At 44.2% G+C, this 27,503-nt stretch overlaps 1 protein-coding gene across 3 annotated transcripts in view; it reads right to left on the bottom strand.

Moving 5' to 3' along the window:
• DLC1 (DLC1 Rho GTPase activating protein) overlaps positions 1-27,503 on the bottom strand; it is an 869,826-nt gene that overhangs the window by 751,704 nt on the left and 90,619 nt on the right. For all 3 annotated transcript variants that reach the window (XM_073645427.1, XM_073645426.1, XM_073645428.1), the window contains exon 2: positions 22,723-23,764. In XM_073645427.1, coding sequence (XP_073501528.1) covers positions 22,723-23,706 — 984 coding nt within the window. In that variant the 5' untranslated portion in view covers positions 23,707-23,764. The remainder of the gene's footprint in view (positions 1-22,722; positions 23,765-27,503) is intronic.

The raw sequence follows: 27,503 nt of genomic DNA, 5'->3' as shown, positions 1-27,503 counted from the left end.
ACAGGAGACTGAGGTCCAGGGTGAATGATGTAAAAAGCAGGTCCTAGTTCCCAGAAAATCTGCTCTGACAGCGGAGAACCAATGGAGGTGGGGGCAATGTCACTCTGCTCTCAAGAAAGAGACCGGAGATTCGCCGAGGGATTGTGTCTTTATTGTGGTAAAGCTGACCATTTGATTAAGTATTGTGAGCATCGTTTAAGTAAAGACAAAAAAAGGTCCGTTACGCCCGCATAGCTTGTTTACGCTCTGCAGGAGTATTTCTTTCTGGGAGTACTACTCTGCAGGGAGATTTGATTGAATTTCAGGTATTTGTGGATTGTGGTTCAACACTTAATGTGATTGATAAAGGGTTTTTGGAAAACCTTAAATTGAAATCCAAACCTTTGTCATCACCTATTTCTGTGGTTTCAATTTATAACACTCCTTTGAAATTTATTACTCACAAGACTGCTGCATTTCCCCTCACTATCAATGGAGTTCATCAAGAAATTTTGGACTTGTTTTGGATAATTTGCCCTCACCAGTTGTTCTAGGATTGCCTTGGTTAAAACTGCACAATCCTTTATTGGACTGGTCTACTAATGTGATTAAGTCTTGGAGTCCGAAGTGCTATGATAAATGTTGTAATGGTCGCATTGCGGCTGTGGAAAAAGGGGAATTACCTGTACCTATTCAAGATATTTGGAGGGTTTTTTCGGAGGAGGAGTCGCTAGTTTTACCTCCTCATAGGGATTATGATTGTGCCATTGAGTTTGTTCCGGGTGCTACTCTTCCCAAAAGTCGCTTGTTTAATCTGACTATCCCTGAAAGAAAGGCTTTGGAGGAATACATAGAGACTAGCCTGGCTGCTGGTCACATTAGACCTTCTAAGTCGCCTGTGGTAGTTGGATTCTTCTTTGTTAAAAAAAAGGACGGCAGTTTACGTCCATGTCTGGATTTTCATGAAATTAATAAGATTACCGTACACAATTCCTACCCATTGCCGTTAATTCCTGACTTGTTTAACCAGATAGTGGGAGCCAAGTGGTTCTCCAAAATTGATCTCCGGGGGGCATACAATTTGTTACGAGTGAAGGAGGGTGATGAATGGAAAACCACTTTTAACACTCCGGTAGGTCATTTTGAGAATATGGTGATGCCTTTTGGTCTTACCAATGCACCTGCATTTTTTCAGAACCATATTAATGACATCCTGAGATCTTTGATTGGTAAGAATGTGGTTGTGTATTTGGATGACATTTTGATTTATTCGCAAGATCTGGAGTCCCATTAGCAGAGTGTACGTGAAGTTTTGCAGTTATTGAGTGATAATTCACTCTTTGCTAAGCTGGAGAAATGTGAGTTCGCTGTGCAGAAAATTAGTCTTATGGGCTACATTGTCTCCAGCGAGGGCTTTGAGATGGATCTTGTGAAGGTTCAGGCTGTGCAGGAATGGCCTAGGCCTACTGGTTTGAAATCTATACAGAGATTTTTGGGTTTTGCCATTTATTATAGGAAATGCATTAAGAATTTTTCTGTAATTGTTAAACCTCTAACTGATCTCACCAGGAAAGGTGCGAATAAGGCCCAGTGGACTACTGAGGCCATTGAAGCATTTGAGTATCTCAAAGAGAGGTTCAGTTCTGCCCCTATCCTTATGCAATCTGATGAGACCAAGCCTTTTTTGGTCGAGGTCGATGCTTCATCGGTGGGGGTCGGAGCAGTTTTGTCTCAGGAGAACAAGGGTGGAGTATATCCTTGTGCCTTCTTTTCGAGGAAATTTTCGGAAACCGAACTGAATTATGATGTTGGAAATCGGGAGTTGCTGGCTATTAAAATTGCGTTTGAACATTGGCGTCATTTTTTGGAAGGCGCTAGATTTCCTATTCAGGTTTTCACAGATCATAAGAATCTGATCTATCTGGATGCTGCCAAGCGCCCTGGCACTAAGAATCTTAAAGCCGATGCTTTATCTCGCAGTTTCTCTCCTACGGTCGGTGTCGAGGAGGAGGAGAGCATTTTACAGAAAGGAGTTGTGGTGGTGGCTTTGGTCTCCGTTTTGGAGAATGGGATTCTGAAAGCTCAAGATGATGCTCCATCTAACACTCCCCATGGGAGGTTGTTCGTGCCTAGAGCCTTTAGGAGAGAATTGTTTGTGGAGTGTCATGAGTCTCGGTTGGCAGGTCATCCAGGAATTTCGGAAACTAAGAGACTTATCAGTCACAGTTTTTGGTGGCCTGGATGGCAGAAGGAAGTCATCAGGTGGGTGCGTCAGTGTACTGTGTGTGCTAGGTCAAAGGCTTCACATACTCCTGCTGCGGGGTTGCTTTGCCCTCTGGAAGTTCCTAGTGCGCCTTGGACGCATCTCACAATGGATTTTATTACTGATGTTCCTGTGTCCGAGGGTTTTACTGTCATCTGGGTGGTCGTGGACCGTTTTAGTAAGATGTGTCACTTGGTTCCATTCATTAAGTTGCCCTGCGCCAAGACACTCGCTAAGGCATTTGTTAAGGAGATTGTCAAACTCCATGACGTTCCCACAGATATTGTTTCTGATAGAGGACCTCAGTTTGTGGCTTGCTTTTGGCGTGCTTTTTGTGACAGGTTGGGAGTCCATTTGTCATTTTCGTCTGGTTATCATCCTGAGTCTAATGGACAGACTGAAAGAAAGAACCAGGATGTTGAACAGTTTTTGTGTTGTTTTGTGGCAGACAATCAAGAGGTGTGGTCTGAGTTTCTGCCTCTCTCAGAATTTGCTCTTAACAATCATACATCCTCCTCTGCTGGGTGTTCTCCTTTTTTTTGTTGTACTGGGAGACATCCGTCTTTTGGTTCGTTCTCCAAATTAGGGTCGGCGGTGCCGGAGGAGGAGAATTTTTCTGGTGATTTGGAGAGAGTTTGGACTAATGTACGTTGCAACCTTCAAGAGGCTAACAAGAAGTCCAAGAAGTATTTTGACAGGAAACGTAAAGAGGTTTTGTTTACTGTGGGTGACATGGTTTGGTTGTCCTCGAAGAACCTGCGGTTGAGGATTCTCTCTAAAAAACTGGGTCCTAAGTTTGTGGGTCCATTTAAAGTGCTTCAGGTTGTTAACCCGTCTGCTGTTAGGTTGGATGTCCCTACTGCCTGGAAGATTAATCCTGTGTTTCATGTTTCCTTATTGAAAAAGGCTGACTTATCTGATAGGGACACCACTGTCACAGTTCCTCCTGTGGTGGAAGACGGCGAATTTGAAATTTCGCGTATCTTGAATTCTAGATGGCACAGAGGGAGATTACAGTATCTTGCCTCCTGGAAGGGTTTCGGTCCCGAAGACAACTCCTGGGTAAGGACGGATGATGTCTCTGCTCCTAGGCTTGTTAAAGCTTTCCACAGCAGGTTTCCGGATAGGCCTGGGCCTGGAGGATCCGGAGGATCCTCATAAAAGAGGGAGTACTGTTAGAACCCTCCTGTTAGTTTTTTCTATCTTGAGTTTTGCGGTCACGTGACCATCTGCCTTTACATTCCAGCTCCGCCCTTCTGGCTTTGCTGGACTTCAGTGTTGTTTGACTGTTTTGCTAGCCTGGTGCTTCGGTACCTATCTCTGTCAGTTCGCTTGGTCCTCTGGGACCTCTAGTACATTTTTGTCAGTTTGTCTTTCGTGTTCTACAACAACTACTGTTTAGGAGGTGTCCCATTTTTGTCCCAATCCTTAGTTCTTTTAGGGACCCCTCCCTTAATTCTATAGGTCTTCGTTCAGACTAGTCGAGCACTAAGGCGGGTCTGTTCACTAGGAACAGGCAGCCCGCTACATCGTAGGGATTCAGCTTAGTCTTACTGTAGGGACAGCTTTCCCCTATCTTTCCTTAGTTCATGTTGCAGATCATAACAACAACCACATCTTCTCGCTCCCAGTACTTGACCGAATTACTAGGGAAGCACACAACAGCACCACTATTGCGAACTGATCAGTGTGAACAGGTTATTATTTGGATAGCAGATAATACATCCACTTACCTGGTCACCACCACCTCCGGTCTGTCTTCCACGCGGTCAAGTGTTAGTAGCCGTAAGTCTCGACTGCATACTCCTCCTCACCCTGATGCTCCTTCCTCCCACCATGCCGAGTGTCGTCAGACAGCAACTGATCCCACAGTTGGACACTCTGAAGAGCTGTTCACTGGTCCATTTACATATTTGGGCCCCTCGCCTGCTCCGCTTGAAGTGGTGGAAGAGGAGAACCCATGTAACGATGGCCAAATATTTGAACAGCCATGGCCACAGGAAGGCGACGCTGGCAATTTGTCACAAGAGGTGGACAATGACGAGACACAATTGACAAACAGTCAGGAGGAGGACCATGGTGCGGAAGTGGAAGAGGAGGAGGTGGTGGATGATCTAGTAACTGACCCAACGTGGCAGGAGGACACGCAGAGAGAGGCCAGCAGTACACAGGGGGAGGGAGGCAGTGTACCCCACAGGCAGGAAAAAGCAGTGTGGTGGCCACAGACAGAAGGCGGGCAACCGTTCCCTGTAACACCAACACGAGGGACGTTGCCATTATACCGGTAGGTCTTCCAGAGTCTGGAATTTTTTTAAAGACTCTGCTGATAACCCCAAAAGGCCATTTGTACCACCTGCCAGGCCAGCATCAGCAGGGGTGACAAAACTACCAGCCTGACCACCACCAGCATGATCAGGCACATGTCAGCAAAGCACCCGACTTTGTGGGGCGAACCCCAGGGTCCACGACCAGTGTCAGCGGATGTCACCACTGCTTCTTCCGCTGTTGTGCATGTAAGAGAACCCCATGTTGTGCGTGCAAGGCAATCCCCTGTCCATACTGCATGCAAATATGCCCCCTCCTCTCAGTCTTCACTTGTTATGGCAGTTTCTCAAGAAACAGCATCAACGTCCACGTCCACGTCCCACCGCAACGTTCAATTGTCCATATCCCAGACCTTTGAATGAAAGCGCAAATTTGCAGCCAACACCCCACATGCCACAGTCCTAAATTCGCACATTTCGCGACTGCTTGCATTGCAAATGCTGGCTTTTAGGCTGGAGGAGACGGAATCCTTCCACAACCTTATGGCGGTGGCCGTCCCTCGGTACTCGGTCCCCAGCCGACACTATTTTGCCCGGCGTGCCATCCCCACACTACACAAGCACGTGTCCCAAAACATCTGCCGTGCCCTCAACAACGCAGTTACTGGGAGAGTCCACCTGACAACGGACACGTGGACAAGTGCTTGTGGCCAGGGACGGTACATCTCCCTGATGGCACACTGGGTAAACATAGTGGAAGCCGGGACCCAGTCGAACCTTGGGACGGAACACATCCTCCCCACACCGAGGATTGCGGGCCCTATGTCAGTCAGAATTGCCCCCACAGTGTACAGCTCCTGCGCATCATCCTCCTCCTCCTCCTCATGTTCAGCCTCCATCTCAGATATCACCACATCAGTTACAAGCTGGAAGCACTGCAGTACTGCCTCAGCCAAGCAGCAACAGGCTGTTCTGAAACTCATAAGCTTGGATGATAAACCTCACACTACTTGTGAGTTGTGGACAGCTGTGAAAGAGCAGGCAGATCTGAGGCTGAGACCGCTGAACCTACATCCAGGCATGGTCGTGTGTTACAATGGGCGTAACCTGGTGGCGGCTCGGAGGCGAGGCGAGATCACACACGTACCATGCCTGGCTCATGTGCTTAACCTCGTGGTTCAGTGGTTTCTTAAATCGTACCCCAAGTTGCCAGATCTGCTCGTCAAAGTACGCCGCCTGTCAGGTCATTTTCGGAAGTCGGCTACAGCTTCCGCCGCCTTTGCTGTGTTGCAGCAGCGTTGGTAGCTTCCGGCACACCGAATGGTGTGTGATGTCCCCACACGTTGGAACTCTACCCTCCACTGGTTGCAAAGGATTTGTGAGCAGAAGAGAGCAGTTGTGAAGTACCAGCTGCAACGAGGTCGTCGATATTCAGGTCAGACTCCACACATAAGACCTCAGAAGTGGACCTGGATGTCTGACATATGTACCATCCTGACAAACTTTGAAGAGTCCACCAAGATGGTGAGTGGCGATGACACCATCATTAGCGTCAGCATCCCACTTGTCTGTCTTTTGCAACGCTCTTTGCAGAGAATTAAAGAGGAGGCATTGCAGCCAGAGTATGATGAGATGAATCAAGAAGCCGTAGCGGGCGATTACACACAGCCCAGCCTCATCTAATCCCAACGTGCATTGGGGGACAATGAGGGAGAGGAGGAGGAGGAGGAGGAGGAGGAGGAAGAACAGGAGCTGGTATCATGCGCTGTAGACGGTAGTACCTGTACAACTGTCATACCGTCGGTTCAGCGTGGGTGGTCTGAGGACAGGGGGGAGGAGGAGCAGGAGGAGAGCATGGTCAGTCGTCATCTTGGTGAGAACACAGAAGTCTTGCCCGTTACCAGTCTGGTACGCATGGCTGACTTTATGTTACACTGCCTTAACCGTGACTCTCGCATAGTCAAAATGTTGGGTGAGAGTCATTACTGGTTGGTGACTCTTTAAGACCCCCGCTACAAGGAGTACTTTCACTCTCTTATTCCTGAGGTGGAGAGGTCTGCAAAAATGGGGCAGTACCAGAAGGCCCTTGCTGCAGAACTGTTAAAATAATTCCCATCTGAACACGATAGCGGCAGAAGTCACAGTTCGTTGCCAAACCAAGGCGTACAGGTGAGAGAGACACAACTCCAATCCAGCAGAGGCAGGGGAACACTGTCAACATTCTGGGACAGTTTTCTGAGACCAGCCCAGCTTGCAAGCCCTGAGGCGCGGGGTACTCTCACAAGGAGTGGAAAGTTTCAAAAGATGGTGAGGGAGTACCTTGCCAACCGTACCAGCATCCTCAGTGATTCCTCTGTGCCTTTTAATTATTGGGTATCCAAGCTGGACACTTGGAATGAACTCGCTCTGTACGCCTTGGAGGTCCTGGCCTGCCCTGCCGCTAGCGTGTTATCGGAGCGTGTTTTTAGTGCCACTGGGGGAATTATCACTGATTAGCGCACTCGCCTGTCAACTGACAATGCTGACAAGCTGACCCTTATCAAAATGAACAAGGGCTGGATTGGGCCAGACTTCTCATCACCGCCAAATGACAGCAGAGTAACATAAAGTCAAATCCACTGTGTTATTTTGGGAGGTGTATTCCCATGCACCACTTCACACCCACACATGGGTATACACTTCCTCATTTCGGCTGTTTTTTGTTCTTCTCCTTATCCTCAGCCTCCAGCACCACTATACCACCAGGGTGACCGTGGTCCATGTTGCCAGCATTGCAAGTTCCTCCGTCCTAATTTTTGACTGCTTTTGCTTGGAAGGCATAGGCATAGACTATGGGAGACCCACTCCCCAATAATGGGAATAATGTTTTTAATATGCTGTACTGCATGGCTCTTGTAAGGGGCATTGAAACCGTCTTGTTAAGCTTCTGTGACCTCCACGTCTCTTCCAAGGGGCATTAAAACCGTCTTGTTAAACCACTCTGACCTCCACGTCTCTTCTAAGGGGCATTAAAACCGTCTTGTTAAGCTACTGTGACCTCCACGTCTCTTCCAAAGGGCATTAAAACCATCTTGTTAAGCTACTGTGACCTCCACGTCTCTTCCAAGGGGCATTAAAAGCATCTTGGAAAGCTACTGTGACCTCCATGTCTCTTCCAAGGGGCATTAAAACCGTCTTGTTGAACCACTCTGACCTCCACGTCTCTTCCAAGGGGCATTAAAACCGTCTTGTTAAACCACTCTGAACTCCACGTCTCGTCCAAGGGGCATTAAAACCTTCTTGTTAAACCACTCTGAACTCCACGTCTCTTCCAAGGGGCATTAAAACCATCTTGTTAAACCACTCTGAACTCCACATCTCTTCCAAGGGGCATTAAAACCGTCTTGTTAAGCTACTGTGACCTCCACGTCTCTTCCAAGGGGCATTAAAAACGTCTTGTTAAACTACTGTGACCTCCATGTCTCTTCCAAGGGGCATTAAAACCGTCTTGTTAAACCACTCTGAACTCCACAGCTCTTCTAAGGGGCATTGAAATGTTGTTTTTAATTACCGCTAACCTCAAAGACTCTTCCAACTGGCATTGCATTTCCTCCTAATTTTAGTCAGCTTTTGCTTTTCAATGCATAGGCGAACAGTAAGGGAGACCCACTCCCCAATAATGGGTAGAAGGTTTTTAGTACATTGTAATCCACGTCTGTTTCAAGGGGCATTGCAGTTCCTCATAATTTTTGGAAAGCCTTCCATTCACTGCTTAGGCCTACAGTGTACAGGAGACCCAGCTGCTCTAAATGGAAAAAAAGGTTTAGTTAAGGCACTCTGACCTCCATGTCACTTCCAAGAGGCATTGGAGTGCTTCAAAATTTTTGTTAGGCATTGCACTCATTGTATGCCCTATAACTGTGTAGCCGAACCACTCTTTTTGGTACATAAACATATCCTACAAGACATGTGTGGTTGACTGGCCTGATATTGATGTGAATGGTCCCTGTTCCTCCTGCTCTTTCTCCTTTGCCACCACCTCATCCATCATTCATCACCTGAAGCTTTGTTTTAACGGGAGTCATAGAACTGGGATAGCAGCAGGAAAACATCCAGCAATCCTCGGAGGAGGTAGGATGTGCGCCAAAACGCTGACCACCTCAGGCCTAGCCGCTACTACATACATGCGCTTGCATTCCAAGGAACAGAAAGCTAAGGAGATGGATGGCCTCATGATCATGAATAATTTACTCATTGTGTAGGCCGACCACTGCTGCTGTCTACCTTCTGAACTTTGTGTTGAAGCCTGATTGACCCAGGACCTGCAATCATCTATGTCTGGAGGACGTGTTGCATCCCAGTGTCCAACTGTGTCCCGGCTTCCACAATATTAACCCAGTGTGAAGGCGTCAGTGAGATGGACCATCCCTGGCCACATTCACTTGTCCATGTGTTTGTGGTTAGGCTGTCCTTCCCACTAAATGCACTGGGGAGGGCACAGGTAATGTTTTGGTATGCGCGCTTGTGTATAAAGCGCACCGGGACAAATAGGGGCAGCTGGGGACTGTTTACAGACACCCGGCCGCCCCCAGGCGGCTGGGGACCGTGTGTGGGCACCTGGCCGCGGGGCGACTGGGGACCAAGTATGGACACCTGGCCGCCCCCTGGCGGCTGGGGACCAAGTGTGGACACCCGGCCGCTGGGCGGCTGGGGACTGAGTATGGATACCAGGCCACCGACGCAGCCATGACGTGGTGGCCAGATTCCACCTCCACATGCCTAAAAGGCCCAATTTCAAGTGCAAGCAAGCAAGCAGTATGGTATTGCAGCCTTGGGGTGGGTGGGTGGCAGGCTGCATACTTGCGCTTGCATTGCAAGGAATGGGGGAGGTACAATTGAACACTGCCCTGGGACAAGGACTTGCACGGGAATCGTTGCAAGTCTGCATCTTCTGATGCGGCAAGAATCACTTCTGATGGGCACACTTTGAGGCAGTGACCTGGGAGTCAGAGATACTTCCAGGGGTCTTCCCCATGCTGTCCCCATGTCTTTTCAGCACTGTATGCATGTGTCACACAGCACATGGCCAGATAAGGTTGTAAAATGTTAAAATGACATTTCAAGGTGAATGCATTTGTCACGGTTGAAAGCAATACAAAAGTGCAAAAACGCATAAAAAAAGCTACTTGTGAACATAGCCCAAGGTGTGGAGGAGTATTTTTGTTTTTGGTTATTTATTTTACCTTATACACAAGTCTTTACACTGGAAAGGATGTTCCTTAACATATTTCACAGGAAAGCAGTTTCAGTTTAGTTTTTGAACGTTTTATTGTGAGCCCGTAAAGTGGCTTAATACCTCTGACCACGTTGTTGACAGCAGTGACCTGGGGGTCAGAAATGCTTCCTGGGGCGATCCCCATGCTGTCCCCATGTCATTTGAGCACTGTCACTATCGTTTTGGGCACTTTTTAGGCTTTCTACAGACTGCCGGGGGTGCCGCCGCAAAAATGCTCGGGTCTGCCATAGACTAACATTGGGCTCGTTGCTCGGGTCGAGCACCCGAGTATCACGGTGAGCTCGGCCCGAGTTCGAGCACCCGAGCATTTTAGTGCTCGCTCAACACTAATAAACACCCTTTAAAAAAAACATGCATCACGGGTGTTGCATCATGGACCACGGTCACCCCGGTGATATGATGCTGGAAGATGAGAATGAGGAGAAGGAGGAGGACAAGAGCAAATAGCCAAAATCAGGAACTGTGTACCCATGTGTGGGTGTGAAAAGATGCATGGGAATACAACTCCCAAAAAAAGACACTTGATTTGAGTTTATGTTTTGCTGCTATCATTCGATGGTGTTGAGAAGTCTGGCCCAATCCAGCCCTTGTTGATTTTTATAACAGTCAGCCTGTCAGCATTTTCACTTGACAGGCGGATGCGCTTATCAGTTATAATTCCACCAGAGGCACTAAAACCCCGCTCTGATAAAACGCTAGCGGCAGGTCAGGCCGGGACCTCCAAAGCATAGAGACCCAGTTCCTTCCACGTATCCAGCTTGGATACCCTATAATTATAAGGCACAGAGGAATCACGGAGGACGTTGTTACAGTCGGCAAGGTACTCCCTCAGCATCTTCCCAAACTTTGCACTACTTAGGAGAGTACCCCGTGCCTCAGGGTCTGTGCGATGGGAGGGGCTGAGAAAATTCTCCCAGAACTTTGACAGTGTTCCCCTGCCTCTGCTGGATTGGTGCTGTGTCTCTCTCGCCTGTAGTCCTTGGTTGTCCAACGAACTGTGACCTCTGCCACCAGCGTTTTCAGATGGGAGTTTTTTTAATAGTTCCACAACAAGGGCCTTCTGGTACAGCCCCATTTTTGTAGACCTGTCCGCCTCTGGAATAAAAAATATAAAGTTCTCCTTGTAGTGTGTGTCTAGAAGTGTCACCAACCAGTAATGACTGTCACCTAAAATTTTGAGAACGCGAGGGTCATGGGAAAGGCAACGTTACATAAACTCAGCCATGTGTGCCAGACTGCCAACAGGCAAGACTTCAGTGTTCCCACCAAGCGGACGAGTGACCATGCTCTGGCCATCCACGCTGAACAGACGGTATGAGAGTTGTGCAGGTAGTACCATCTATAGCGCATGAAACTAGCTCCTGTCCTTTCTCCTCCTCCTCTTCCTCATTGTCACCCAATCCATGTTGGGATGAGATGAGGCTGGGCTTTGTGTAATCACCCTGTATGGTTCCTTGTTCCATCTCATCGTGCTCCGCCTGCAATGCATACTCTTTGATTGTGAGTACAGAGCATTTCAGAAGACAGAGAGGCGGGATGGTGATGCTAATTATGGCGTCATCGCAGCTCACCATCTTGGTGGAGTCCTCAAAGTTTTGGAGGATGGTACATATGCCTGACATCCATGTCTACTCCTGAGGTCTTATATGTGGAGTCTGAACTGAATACCGACGGCCTTTTTGATGTTGGTATTCAACAACTGCCCTTTTCTGCTCACAAATCCTTCCTAACATCTGCAGTGTAGAGTTCCAACATGTGGGGACATCACACACCAGACTGTGAGCCGGAAGCTGGAAATGCTGCTGAAACATGGCAAGGGCGGCGGAAGCTGTAGGTGACTTTCTAAAATGGGTACACAGGCGGCCTACTTTAACAAGCAGATCCGGCAGATCTGGCAGCTCCGGGTAGGATTTGAGAAACCGCTGAACCACGAGGTTAAGCATATGGGCCCGGCCTGGTACGTGTGTGAGCTCGCCTTGCCTCAGAGCCGCCACCAGGTTCCGGCCATTGTCACACACAACCATGCCTGGCTGTTCTCTCAGAGCTGTCCACAACTCTTCAGCATTGTGCGGTTTGTCACCTAAACATATTAGCTTCAGCACAGCCTGTTGCTGCTTGGCCGAGGCAGTGCTACAGTGCTTCCAGCTTGTGACTGATGTGGTCATTTCAGAGATGGATGCTGAAGAGGAGGAGGAGACTGAGGAGGATGAGGTGCAGGAGCTGTGGGGGCAACCCTGATTGACCTAGTGCCTCAATCCTTGGCGTCGTGAGGACGTGTTCCGTCCCAAGGGCCGACTGGGTCCCGGCTTCCACTATGTAAACCCATTGTGCCGTCAGCGAGATGTACCATCCCTGCCCACAAGCACTTGTCCACGTGTCCGGGATTAGGTGGACTTTCCCAGTAACTGCGTTGTTGAGGGCACGGCTAATGTTTTGGGATACGTGCTTGTGTAATGTGGGGACGGCAAACCGGGAGAAATAGTGGCGCCTGGGGACCGAGTACAGAGGGACGGCCGCCGCCATCAGGATGCGGAATGCTTCCGTCTCCACGGGCGTAAAAGGCAACATTTTGAGCGCAAGCAGTCGTGAAATGTGAGAATTTAGTAGTGTGGCCTGTGGGGCGTTGGCTGCATATTTGCGCTTGCGTTCCAAGGACTGGGGTATGGACAACTGAATGCTGCGCTGGGACAAGGACATGGACGTGCTTCCTGATGCGCTACTTGAGAGTGCGCAACGACATGTGCAGGGCAGGAGTAATCTTCGTATGCACCATGGACAGGGGATTGGTTTGCATGCACAACAGTGGAAGAAGCAATTTTGCCACCTGCAGACACTGTTCCTGGACCCTGGGGTTCGGCCCACAAAGTCGGGTGCTTTGCTGCCATGTGCCTGATCATGCTGGTGGTGGTCAGGCTGGTCGTTTTGTCACCCCTGCTGATGCTGGACTGGCAGGTATTGCAAATGGCCTTTTTGGGGTTATAGGCAGAGTCTTTAAAAAACAACCAGACTCGGGAAGACCTAACAGTTGTACTGGCAACTTCCTTTGTGTTGCCTGCCTACTGTCTGCGGCCACCACACTGCTTCTTCCTGCCTGTTGGGGTGCTACACCTCCCTACCCCTGTGTGCTGCTGTCCTCGCTCTGCATGCCCTCCTGCCAGGTTGGGTCAGTTACTATATCATCCACCACCTCGTCTTCCACTTCAGCACCCTGGTCCTCCTCCTGACTTTCTGGCAATTGTGTCTCATCATCGTCCACCTCTTGTGACACTTTCCCACTGTCGCCTTCGTGTGACCGTGACTGCTCAAATATTTGGGCATCGCTACAGGCGATCTCCTCTTGCCCCGCTTCAAGTGGACCGGGCGAGAGGCCCGAATCTATAAATGGAAAAGTGAACAGCTCTTTGAAGTGTTCAAGTGTGGGATCAATTGTATCTGGGCACTCAGCATGGTGGAAGGAAGGAGGTTCAGGGTGAGGAATATGCGGTCCAGACTCACGGCTACTGAGACATGACCGTGTGGGAGACAGGGTGGTGGTGGTGGCTAAGTGACTGGAAGCATTATCTGCTATCCAACCAATAACCTTCTCACACAGCTCTGTGTTCAATAATGGTGTTCTGTGGTCCCCAATTAATTGGGACAGGAAGGTCGAGCGAAAAGATGTGGGTGTTTGTTGTGGCACAATTTCAGCTTGCCCACAGCCTCGGCCTCTGCATACACCATCACCATCACGTCCAGTTCCCCATCCCTTGCGACATGCCTTGCCCATTTTAAATGGAGGACAATATCTTCCAAGCTCACTACAAATAGCTAAATTTGGAGCGAACTTATATGTGATCCGTGTGACGAACAAACCACAGTTTTAAATAGCTGGCCTGTAGGTAACTATTTTACCGGTGTCAAAAACTTTGCTGACACACTGAAACAATTTTTTAATGAAGGCTAGAAGTGGCAGTATTTTCTGAAAACGTATATGTGATCCGTGTGACGGAGAAAACACAGTTTTAAATAGCTGGATTTTTAGCGCTGTAATATGGAAAGGACCTCGCTGTATTCTGCAGTGCCAGCAAGCAAATGGTGCAGAAAAACGGTGTTCTCTGGATTGCTTTTTAAGCAAATAATGAGGATTAAGATCCCCAAAAAAATAATTCCTGGCCCCTGAGACCTGGGTCTATGTCTAGAAATATTTAACAGCAGCAGCAGCAGACAAAACTGGAATGGAGCCTCTTGTGCCATAGGCACTGCAGTCCGCTATATACACTGCCTGCCTGCCTATATACACTGCCTTCCTGATATCTCTGCAGATGGATTCGTCCTCAGAAGGACTGTTTGTAGAGATGGATATGTGTAATTTACTTCTGTTCTACCTATACTAACTAAAAACAAGAGAATCTCTCCCAAGCTCAGCAGCATCTCTCCCTACTCTGCCTGATTCCGGAGTGACTGTGACGAGCACAGCGCTGCCATGTCGGATATAGACCTGATGACGCTGTGCGGCCAGCCAATCACTGTAATGCCACAACCAACATGGCTGCGGCATTACAGTGAATGGCAGGCAATCCCTGCATGTTCATTTGCTCTGTAAAGAGCACCAAACATGCAGGGAGGGGACCCGAGCTACCGCCCGAACAACCCCGGAAATACTAGGCGAGCATCTCGAGCAGTGAGATGCTCGGGCGAGCATCGAGCAGTAGCGAGCATGCTCGCTCATCACTACAAATAATGCATTAATTACTTGAGAAAAAATGTATTCTTCCTAAAAAATTTTGAATAAAGATATGGGCAATGTGAAATCACTGCTACCAGTTTCAGACTGTGTAATGACATTCCTGATTGATAACTGGAATAGTAACATCCAGTTGTGAATCTATTTATACACATCCGACAGGAATAACAGTGAAATGTCACCATGCAGAGTTCTAAGTAATGATACTTCAGAATGAATCTTTCAGTGGTTGACTATCCCCAGTGGTCTCATAGGGAATAAATAGAAAAGTGGCACACATGTACAGCCACAGTTTAATTCTTGTAGATTATTTAGAGTTGTGCTCTCAGAATCAGTGGGGGTAAAAATGTTGAACTCCCACATATCTGCAAGTTATCAATCATCTTTTGGATATTTGATAAATGTTAATGTTTGGAATAAACCGTTAAAGGGAATCTGTCAACAGGTTCTTGCTATGTAATCTGAGTGGATACTAAGATAGGGAAAGTGAGCCTGATTCTAACGATGTATCACTTACTGGACTGCTTGGTGCGGTTTTGATAGAATCTGTGATTTCTCTCTTATAGATGTAGCAGTGGTGAAAATTCTAAGCTCTGTAAAACCCCGCACACACCCCTGATTGGCAGATTCCTGTGTAAACTGTACTTTGTCAGCAAATTGCCAATCTGTAGTGGGGGTGGGGTTGCACGGATTAGCTGGACTGCTGTGCACATGAGGCGGAGATAATCATACTCTGCTTAAAGAGGGGATTGTATTTATATAGAGTACCAATATACAGCATGTTCTAGTAATAATCATATGTTGATAAATCATTGATTGCATTGAAGCTACCACACACTAATAATAAGTGACGTATCCTTGGAATCAGGCTCACTTGCCATATATTATGATGCTTTCAGATTAAATAGCAAATACCTGCTGACAGATTCCATTTAAGTAGAGACGTAGTAATGTAGTAGGTATAACAAAGGTCAATACAGAGGAAGCTGTGCCACTGGGTCACTTCTTATGAACAAGCTGTGAGACAAGGAAATCAAGGAGTCTGGGGTCAGATACAAGGAGAGCACATCAAAGGCAAAAGGGTAAGCAAAAGAATGGTCAAAAGGTGAAGTCCGAGGTCAGGCGGCAAAGGCCAGAGTATGTCAAAGGCAAAAGGGCAATATAAAATATTGGTCAAAAGAAAAAGTCCGAGGTCAGGCAACAAAGATCTAAATAGCTCAACACAGAGCAGTAGGCACACACACCGCCAAGCAAAGCTACAACTGGCAATGGTCTAATCATTGTCAGCCTGCTAAATAGCTGGCTCATCACCTGAGGTCACAGGTTAAAAATAACTTGCAGCTTTCCCTGAATACTCTAAACTGTCTCTTTCCTGAAAATTTATCAAGAAAGGGCACTACAGGTTCGGAAGAGGCTAACTGCACGACTAAGGGTACCGACATTGCAGTCACTACTGGCAGCAAAGAGCTATAGGGGGCTTTCTTAAAGCTAGACAACTGGCCCTGCATCTGGAACTGTGATGATTCAAGGTTCTGTTGCTCTCTTAAACAGAACCTGAATCATTTGGGTCAGGTTCGCCACCTGATCACAAAGCGTGTGGATAGGATCCATACTAGCAAAAAAAAATGTAAAAGCGTGTGGATAGGATCCATACTAGCAAAAAAAAATGTATACAGCCAGTCGTAATGTAACACCGGGTAATTTCTCACAGACAAGCCATGAGACAAGGAAGTCAAGGAGTCCAGGGTCCAATGAACAAAGAGAATATCAAAGGCAAAAGGGTAAGGCTAAAGAATGGTCAAAAGGCAAAGTCCGAGGTCAGGCAGCAGAAGTCAGAATACGTCAAAGGCAAAGGGGCAATGCAAAAGAATAGTCAAAAGGCAAAGTCCAAGGTCAGACAACAAAGATCTGAGTAGCTGAACACAAAGCACACACACCACCATGCAAAGTTATGACTGGCAGTGGTCTACCCCTTGTCAGCCAGCTAAATAGCCAGCTAATCACCCAGAACACGTGACGCCTGGAGGAAACCCAGCAAGCCTGGCCAGATTGGGTGGCTAGGTTGTTACTCACAATACTGACAGCCCAGCATGTCCCTGATTTCTATAGGGTGGCTGAGCTGTCACTTACTGAGTGGTGGAATTGTGACAGAAACAATGTATGTACCCATTGTATTGGCATGTTATCTGATAACTCATAGGAGTCTGAAAGGAGTTTTCCCTAAAGCCGTGTTCGCATAATGTGGTTTTGGTGAAGCCTATGATGTTTGGGTTTTTTTTTTTGCCATAATCAAGATTGGATACAAAAAGAACATCATATAGTTTTCATTTTACCTTTTTCTAGGCCAAACACATGGAAATTAATTCTGCCCACTGCTTTTAAGGTGGTAGCACGATACTTTACCTTCTAAGTCCCTGTGCAGATAAACGGGTTACATATATGGTAGTTTCTCCCTCACTTTTATCCTCCACCACCTTTGTAATTATCATATAGTCCAGAAGAAAAATAATAGTTGGGGACGTCAAAATGGAATTGAAAGTGTATCAAGTAGGAAGTAAATTCACTGTGCAATGTCAATCAAAAGTATAAAAAAAGCAACAGTAATTAAATCAGAGCTATAAAGGTTCATACAATGTGTTTTCAACACCTGTAACGGGTGTGTCAGACGTGACAGACAGTTGCTCTGCAATTGGTTGCAGAAGATCTCTTCGTTTGGCATTACAGACACCTTCTTAGATCTGTCTCACTCTAGGACCCAGCGGCTACCTCCTTCCTGCTAATTGACATCCAGGCCTGGGTGTTAAAATACTTTCTGTTTGCTATAGGGAGGTGTCGGTGATATTCACATTTTCCCTTGTGAAGATTTGGAGCTATTGCAGTCTGCTTACTTTCTCTCAGGTGCTAGGAGGACTTGTGGCTTAATCTCGCTGAAGTCGGCTCAAGCTAAGTTACTTTCCCCCGTGTTTGTCTCCCATGTTGTCTTTAGTTGTTAGTGGGGACTGACTAGTGCTCATCCCCCCCAACCAGGGCCAAGCTCTAGGGAAATACAGTGTTTAGGTTCCTGTGCAGCGATTGGTGAGGAACCAATATAGGGACGATAGGGGAGACAGGATGATATCAGATCAGCCTAGGAGGTCTCCACTCCCCCTTTCCCTAGTGTCTGGGCTCCCTTCCTCTCTTCCTTTCGTGTTGCACTTAGTCTTTCCCACACCTTGCGTGACAACACCAGACTGGCATCTTCATTAATCAGTATTCTCATGAAGACACTGGTTCTGTGTTGACTGCATTAACTTTATATTTATATTTATTTTTGTCTTTTCCCTCTCAATCCACTTTGCATTTCATCTGGACTTCCACAACTAATCATGCTCAAGGATTGGTATTTTTCTCTGGATTTTATGTTTATTATTTTATTATTTTTCTGCTCTAGTCCATCTCATATCTGAATATGTAAAATAAACTCTGTAGCAAGCTGTTTGTTTAAGGCCTAAAGGCAATAGTACAAATTACATGTTTAAACAGATAAGAGGGAACCAAGAGAATCAAGCAATTTACTTAATTCAAAATATACTTACATCATCTTTTAGAAGAAAAAAATGGTAACACTCCAAGTCCATAGAGTGAAAAATTAAGATTCTTTATGCACCCATGTCTATGATATCTATGAGATATGTTGTAAGCCTAGCTTACAATTTCTACACTTTAATGGATCAGATCAGTCTTAAAAGCATTACCTTCTACCCTGAACTAAAACTTAAAAAAGTTGTCCTCTACTTTAAGATATTTTATTAGTGGTCCAAGAATGGTTAAGTAAAAAAAAAAAACAGAATAGTAAACTATCCCGCTTAGTATAGCTGCTAGCTTTTTCTTCTGCTGGGTGGGAAAAGATGTATATTTGTATGTATGTGTGTGAGTGTGTGGGTGCATGTCAAAAGACCACTACAGACAATCAGCAGCTACTGATCGGCAGCAGTTTTGACATTTTGTTCAAACAGGTATAAAACAGTGCAAAACACTGTATCAAAGTTGATTAAAATATAAAAGAAAAGAATGCAAAAAAGGATTACTGTACCAAGCTCCAAGCATACAAAAACTTTAATTAATACATATGTGTAATTTTTGCTTCATGGCCTGATAATTTAAATCGGGTTGGTCTGTAGTTTCCTGCACAGTTTGGCAACCTGTGCAGGGAAAAACAGTAGTAGGGCCCTAGCACTAAACCAGCACTCTATTTCCTTGATTTTCAGGATCGATAGGGATACTGACCACTACAATCACAATGTGATGTCATAATGTCTTGAGATTTATTTCTTTTGCTATCATGACCTTCTGATTCTGAAATGGAAGTGTCACTGCAGTATATTTTATTATTGAAAGACTAGTCCAAGAATTTTTGGCAAAACTAAGGAAGTATTCACATGCTCATCATTCAACATTCTGGTCGCTCTTCAGAGAAGAGCGACCAGAATGGTGACCTGTCTGCAAACAATGTCCTAAAAGGAACATTTAAAGGATCTGGGAATGTTTAGCTTGCAAAAGAGAAGACTGAGAGGAGACTTAATAGCAGTCTACAAATATCTCAAGGGCTGTCACACTGTAGAGGGATCAGCTTTATTCTCATTTGCACAAAGAAAGACTAGAAGCAATGGGATGAAACTGAAAGGGAGAAGACACAGATTTGATATTAGAAAAAAAAATTGACAGTGAGGGTGATCAATGAGTGGAACAGGCTGCCACGAGAGGTGGGTAGTTCTTCTTCAATGGAAGTCATCAAACAGAGGCTGGACAGACATCTGTCTGAGATAGTTTAGTGAATCCTGCATTAAAAAGGGGGTTGGACACGATGACCCTGGAGGTCCACTCCAACTCTGACATTCTATGATTCTATGATTCTCACTGCCAATATCCACGAGAAGGAAATTAATCCTCAATCTGGGATCATGGGTTGTAACATGCAAATTGTTACTCTCTGTCTCTAGAGGGAAAACGTGCACCTAGAAAGGGTTAGTTTATAGGAAAGATATAACTTAATAACTACAGAGCCATTTTACTTCGTACATGAGTTTTTGATACTGGCGTCTCTAAAAACATACAAGCAAATACACAGAGAGAAAGCCTTTATAAATATAAAACCCTCAGTTGTTATATAATGCAGTAAACATTCAATTTTACTAAACAAAGAAGAAAGAACTCTGTGTACAAACACAATGGGACCGAAATTATACAAATTAAATGGAAAACTTTAAGGCTCAAAAACCATACATCAGACCAAAACAATTTAAAGTAATTAAAAAAAGCACTGCATAATAATGCCAGGTGCTAATCAGCATAAGACAATGGACCTCTAGCAATGAAAGGAAATGCAATACATTTACAGCCTGTAATGAAGTAGCTTGCTAGGCATTACTGTAATTGTCCAGGATGTGTTTTGGGCTGACCATGTACCATCCCCCTCAGGTGACTGGTCACATGACTGTGACATAGTACAGGGTCCTGTGCACACAGAATGTCTGATCACATGACTGTGACATCAGCACAGGTCCTGTGGGTGTGTACTACAGGATATATAAACCCTGGTAGTCTTGAGACAGTGTGTCTAAGGCGTGAGGCCTGTTCCTGTATGGGACACCGCTAGAGTGTGAGGCCTAGTGAGGCCTATTGAAGCCTGGTGGAGCCTGAAAGGTGGAGGCTGGATCCTTAGCGGTGTAAGCGATCCCAGTAGGCTTGGAGGGCCAGAGACTTGGAAGGCAAGAGCCTGAAAGGCAGAGGCTGGATGTTGGCTGTGTAAGCATACCAGTAGCCTTGGATGGTACGAGGGCTGGAGACCCCCATCTGAGAAGCCATAAAGCCACAGTGGTGGCAGAATAAACCTGAAGCAGCTAAAAACCAGCCAAAGGTAAAAACACTGCGTTATATGGACATTTATGTTGTTGCCTAGCTGAGGGCTGTAACTAGAGCCAAGTGGACGTGTCTGTCACTGGAAAGGCTCCCGAATGTTATGTGTGTAATATGCCAGTGAGCCACTAAGATGGACTGTGTGATAAGCAGTTATGAAGTGCAATAAACTGCTGAAGTGTGAAAACTGAAAAACGTGGCTGGTGTGCTTTAATTGACCTGGTGCAGCGAGTATCCCCCAGTATGATGACTAGTGCTGCCTTACAAGCCATACAGCATCCACGAACCTGCAGTCAACTTTAAGCTATGTGCCCACGGTGAGTTTTTGACGCTGCATATATTTGCTGGGTCAAAAATGCAGCATACTACAGTTTCAACAAAATGGATGGGTTATATAGAGATCACATGCCCACCGTGCTTCTTTTTTACTCTTCACTGAAGAAAACTCATTAAAGAGAATCCGTTAGTATCAGTATGGGCATTGAGGTCTTTGAACTGTAAACTGTAAACTTTGAATTGTAAACCCACCAACACCTTTATACAGTCTGTCTGTTGCTGCATTCCTGGTAAATTAAACTTGTTAGGTGCTCTATAATGCCCGGAGAACTTAACGTTTCATTTGCATATGAATGAAACCACTCATTTCTCAGTAATGTAGCAACAGATAGAAGATATAAAGGCATTGATGAATTTACATATGAAAGACCTACACCTCCCTATATGTGGTTTGGAGGTGAGGCTTGATCTTACTGACAGATTCCCTATAAGGCCTCAATCAGATGTTTGATTTTTACGTGCATGTTCTATCCATGTTTTTCCCAGATAGAACATATACCCATTATATTCCAACAAGCTGTTTACATCCTGAGGATCTTTTTGTGAGTCTCAAAACCACAAATCATAATAAACAGATTGAATGGAAAGGGTTACAAATCAATAAAAAAATCAAGCTTACCTCACTTCTCACTCATCTTTGCTGCTGCTGCAGCTTCCTGCTGGTCCTCTGCTCCCACAATAAACTCTGGATCTGGTCTTCTCTAAACTCTACGTCAGTGTGTATGGCGGCAAAAAGTCTCCCGTTATATTGCCATGACATTTTGATATTCAATGCCCAACACAGTAACATTTTCCCATGTGACTTTATGGGGAGACGCTCTTTATTATGCTGTGATGTGTTCTAATCGGCAGTAGCAGCATCAGAAAAGAGAAGACCGGAGCCAGAGTTTACGGAGAAGGAGAAAGATGACACAAAGCTATGGCGGCAAATGAGGGCTGAGGTGAGTACTATTTTTACTGTTTTTTAACCCCTTTCCCATACAAATTCAGCAAAATGGCAACCAACTAACCATCATTTTGCTGTATGCACTCAAATCTAATCCCCCCCACAATTTGAATTCACCTGAATTTGAAACAACATAGATTAGTTTAGAATCAATTTGCTCTTCCATTCCTAACATACAAGCACTATATATCTCAAAGACAAACATGATTCAAAATTGTAATGAGCAAGACAAGATTATACAAGAATGACTCTTCTGAATATAGTAGTAGAGCAGCAATAAGTTTACACATTTGACATTATTTATTTCTAACTTGGACTATCTTGCCCATTACTTAAATCACCTGGAGAAATATAATAAATTATTTTATCATTGTTTTTGGTGCAAAGCAGTTAACTGTTGTCATAATGTCATGAGTATGGATATATAATAGCTATATCAAATTTGAAAGCTTTTCTGCAATGATTTTTAACATACGTTCTACTAATAAAATCATATTTTTAACATCTGTCTGGCAGCAGTATAATTTTGGAATGACACAAATTAGCGTTATGTCACTGGTGATCACTGTTCTGAATATTAATCCTTTTTAGTATTCCAGCATAAAAATTCTATAAATTAAAGAACTGATATATATAGAATATGTATGGTATACATCAGGTGTTCCCAACCTGTGTCTCGGAAGAAATATGTAGCTCACGGCCCATAATGTGTGCCTCGTTGCTGTCTACCAGCTTTGCCAGGACTTGTAACTGCCTGCAATTGTGTGGTGTCTGTGCTTGATGTGAGAATACCCCATGGGAGAAAAGTGGAAAGCCCTGGATATAAGTATTCAGATAGGGGACTTACATTTAAAGCACCACTCCAGCGGTGCAATAAAAAAAAAACGCTGGAGTGGTGCTTTAAGGTTTAGAATGATCAGCCTTCACATGCTTTTTAAGTTTTGCAACCATGCCAAGTTTCAAGGTAAAAAAAGAAGTCAACAAAATATAAAGATGCATAGAGGAGGACATCACAAGTTTAAGAGTCAAAATAATTCTTACCTTTTTCCTACGCAGTGTTACTTGATCATGTATCCCTTCACAAGTAGTCATGTTATCCTTGGTAGGAACAGAGCGGGTATCACTTTTTGAATTTAATCCTTTTAACCCATCTTGTGACACATTCAAGTCATTATTCACCTCATGGGACTCATAATGGCTATGATTGGCTTGGCCTAGAAAGGATGCATTTTGGTAGCTTCTAGTTTGTTGTGATGGCTCCAGATGAGAAGAAGCACCTGCACCAGTATGCAAGCTATCAGTAAAATCAAGGCAGATATTCTGCTCATACACAACTTTAGATCCATCAGATTTTCTTCTCTGCTGAGCAATCCGAGCAGAATGTACCATCTGTTCACCAGACATATCAATTTCCTCCAAATCAGTATTTCCCCGAAGCATTTCCTTGAAGGACATTTCATCTAAAACATTCACATTGTGTCCATTGATTTTATAATTAGTATATCCCCTATCATTATCTGTACAATTGTTTTTCTCTACATCATCACTGGTATTGCTAACTTCAAGTGTATTGCTCATATCTTCTTCAAGTAAGGACTTAACCTCCATTCCATCTTCTCGTGACAGAAGTTCCTCCTTCTTGGTCGTGAGTTCTTTTTCATTAGGTGGAAAGAAAATGAATGTTTCCATGCTGGTGTTTGAAGATGAACTGTGATCTTCTGTATCTAGGTTATCATTTTCATCCATTTCCTTTGAGATCTGTTTTTCAACTTGTAAAAAACCATTACATTCCTCTAAATAAATGCACTTTGATAAAGTCTCCTTTATAACCTCCTTCCCGTGTTCTTCCATAGCTGATCTTAAATGTTCTACTTTAATTCCATGGCAACACAATTTATCACAACCAGAAGTGTTAGAAGACAATCCAATCCATTGAGATACATGATCTTCCCAGCTTTTCTTCCGAACAGCTACAGACATGTCACAAAGTAAAGCCCCAGACGAGATTCGTAGACAGAAGAGCATGTGATTTTGGTACGGGAATGCCGTGAAGAACTACGCAGTTGACCCGGTGAAGTATCATCTACCAAACAAGAAATTAAATCAGTTAGGGTCTAAATGTTGACAAATGATAAAGAAGCAATACAGCAGCCCTTGTCCATATGAACAACATGTTTTCTTATACAGTCATAATAGTTTCTGCTTGCCAACTTTTGTACAATAGGATCCATTTTATTTTAGTCACAGGGTAACTAATTTCATGCATCTGAATTCTAGTCTCATGACTCTGAACTACTAATAATGTAATTACGCAGTAGAGAATAAACTAGACAACTGAAGGAGCCAATTCCACGCAGCAGCTACATGAAGCCATTCCACATAAAATTAAGAAAAATGATGTCTGAATAAAATGTGTAGTATTTCCTTAGGATCGTACACATGATTGCTGCCATAGAATATCCACATTTTTTTTTACATAATCTTGTTTTAATATTTGATTATATTATTATAAAGTCACCAAGCAACTATATTTGGGAGAATCCAATGGGAAAATTATTTTAAGGGAGCATGACAAGTTGAAAATGATGTCTGATATTCTTGCAGGACTTTAAAAAGCAGGAGGAACTGATCAGATTGACTTATAGGAAACACTTTAGTAAACCTTGCATTTCATTTATCGAAATCCCTGATGTATACACAGTGACGAGCAAAAAGGTAACAATGTTTTGAACTTTTGACTTTCAGGCTTCATATCTCACCATCCGCTACTGCTTCTAACATAAGACTACCATCATTTTATAGATAATCATCTTGACTATCTCATACATAAATTTGATTCACAACTATTTGGCATATGAATAGTTATGCAGATTATTTTCATGTCACTGCATTGTTACTGTTTTGCTCCTGATGGTGGAAAAATCTTTCTATTCCTGTTACTACAAAATACAACCTGTTCTCTCATTCCTTAATAGCTCAGTGTCTTATTAGGTTGATTCACAAGCAAAAGGTCCCTGGCTCAGAAAGAGGAGCAGCCATGAAGAAGAATTCCCAAGAAAAGACAAACAGCATCATCCAGCTCATCAATAGCGGTCTCTCAATCCAGAAAATTGACAAACTGCATCATGTGAGTGCCATGATAGTTGGAAGAAAACAAAATGAAGTACATCCATCTATTCAAAAGCCAAGAGGTGGATGTCCAGGCAAAATATCCGAGTCAACAAATAGTCTCATCACAAGGTCTATCAGTTCTGGAGCGACAAACACAGCAGTGGAAGTGACTCAAATGTTTCTTAATAGTGAGATCACAGACATTCATGCAAGCATCGTGTGATGCACATTACACAAGTCTAGAATGGTGGCCCGAAAAAAAGGTGAAGAAACCTCGACTTCAATATCGTCATAAGAAGCGTCGGCTTGAGTTTGCAAAAAAGTATGAAAAGTGGACAGTAGAAGATTGTAAATGGGTGATTTGGAGCAATGAGACGAAAGTCAATAGACTAGGTTCTGATTGGTGCAAATGGGTGCAAGAAATAAGGGAAAAAGGGGCTAATGGACAAAGAAATTGAAAGACTGTCAAGTTTTGTGGGGGAAGTCAGATGATATGAGGTTGCTTCACAGCCAAAAGCATTGGATAGTAGCCCTGAATCGATGGTGGTCTCAATGGTCAGCTATATGTGAGTATCCTACAAGATGATTTACTTTGTTCATTGAACTTGGGTATGAAAAGGACAACATAGTGTTCCAGCTGGATGACAACCCGAAGCATACGTCGAGATTGATGAAGAAATGGTTCAATGACAATGAAGTAGATGTACTGAATTGGCCCCCACAGTTCCGAGACCTCAACCCAATTGAGCACTTGTGGGTAGAGTTGAAGAAAAAGCTGTATACATATCCAAGTGAGTTGATCAGTATACACCAACTTTGGGAACATGTAGAAGAGACTTGGGATCAGATTTCTGTTGGGACATGCTTGAGTCTTATTGACAGAATGCCTAGAAGGATTCAAGCAGTGTTGAAAGCCAAAAGTGGATTCAAAAAATACTAACAAAATAATAACAATTAAAATTTAGATTTTTAGGAGCAGAACAGTAACAAGGCAGTGACATGACAAGTATCTGCAAAACTAATCATATACTAAATAGTTGCAAGTCAAATTTATGTATGAGATAGCCAAGATGAATGTCTATAAAATGATGGTATTCTCACGTTCGAAGCAGTAGTGGATGGTGAGATATGGAGCCTGAAGGTCTAAAGTTCAAAACATTGTTACCCTTTGCTCATCACTGTACATACATATGCGTCCAGTGGGTGGTCCGATTCAGTAACTCACAGTCTTGCATGTATGGTTGTGCATGCAACAAACAGCTGTCAATCACTAGTAGGACCACCCACTGAACTCATATACATATAAACCAGGGATTTCAAAGAATAATATACAAGTTATACTGAATTATTGTGAAGGGAGGGAAAAAACAGGGTCAACTGTGACATTAGCTATTGAGATTGGTGAATCTTGTGTTATTATTGTAACCCTGCCTCTGCTAATAAGGATCCTGCTGAAAACTCTTCCTGAAAGGACAGGAAGCATGAGTCTAAAATAGCCCCAGTGGCCAGTGTGAAAATTGCAGGATTACTAACTTTGTTTTTACTGAAGATCATGATATGGAAAAAAAACATTGCCAAAACTTAAAATAAATGCAAATAGCACAAAACCTTGATTTAACCAATAGGTCATATTCTGATGACACATTTTATTTATGAGCCTTTTACACTGGTCTATGCAAACTGTATGGGGAGCTTATTGTTCGTCAGATTGTAGATTATCTGCAGTACATCCCCTGTTTACATGGGGGGATGTGTTACAGGCTATGATGATTTTTAGAACCACAGTAACAATACATTCAGTTTTTGAATGAGCTCAGCTCAATGGTCTGCTCATTAATATCATTTTATATGGACCAATCTGAAGTCAACATTCTTATAAACTCTTTTTCAGCCGATTGTCGACCATTGCAAAGGTGCCTTTGGTATTGGCAGTAATTCATATAATAAATATTGGCTAATCTTAAATTTGTACTTTCTTAAATATTATATAAATACAAATCCTGTTAATTAATCTCAGTGCATACAATATTCCAGAGAAGGGTCAACGTTTATATGGATGAGTAAGTTTTCAAAAGATAAAATTGTAATAGTAAACCATAAATTCCCTGAAGTAGACAAGGACCGCCGGGTTCAGGCACTTTGCTCATGCTGATTCAAGATTCTCTGAGGCAACATAAGTGACAAAGTATACTAGTCACTATATTTATATATTTGCACAGTGTCTGCAAATTGAGATTCTGATTTGGCTATTATCCTAAGTCATATTGCACGACTCATTAAAGGGTCAATTGTGACTTGTAGGATTACTGCTTCCAATAGGTGGCGCTGTAGAGTTCAAGTCCTCTTTTTCTCTGATGAGGCAATTTGCATATTAAATTTCACAGCATGGGAGCATTGCACAGCGAATAAGCCTCATTACCTTGGCATGCCAGAGCCAGTGTGTTACTCTCCTCAAGGAGAAACGTTACCCCTTAAACCTCAGTCCAGAGCCTCTCACCCAGCCAAATCAGTTCTCATACTTTGCACTGACGAGGGCCAACTGTTATGATCTGCAACATGTACTAAGGAAAGATAGGGGAAAGCTGTCCCTACAGTAAGACTAAGCTGAATCCCTACGATGTAGCGGGCTGCCTTTTCCTAGCGAACAGACCCACCTTAGTCCTCGGCTAGTCTGAACGAAGACCTATAGCATAAAGGAAGGGGTCCCTAAA

This window comes from Phyllobates terribilis, unplaced genomic scaffold (genome assembly GCF_046119375.1).
Source record: "Phyllobates terribilis strain yellow unplaced genomic scaffold, ASM4611937v1 Scaffold_1__5_contigs__length_1240528914, whole genome shotgun sequence".
Classification (NCBI taxonomy): Eukaryota; Metazoa; Chordata; class Amphibia; order Anura; family Dendrobatidae; genus Phyllobates; species Phyllobates terribilis.
This window is presented reverse-complemented; position numbering and strand designations above follow the sequence as displayed.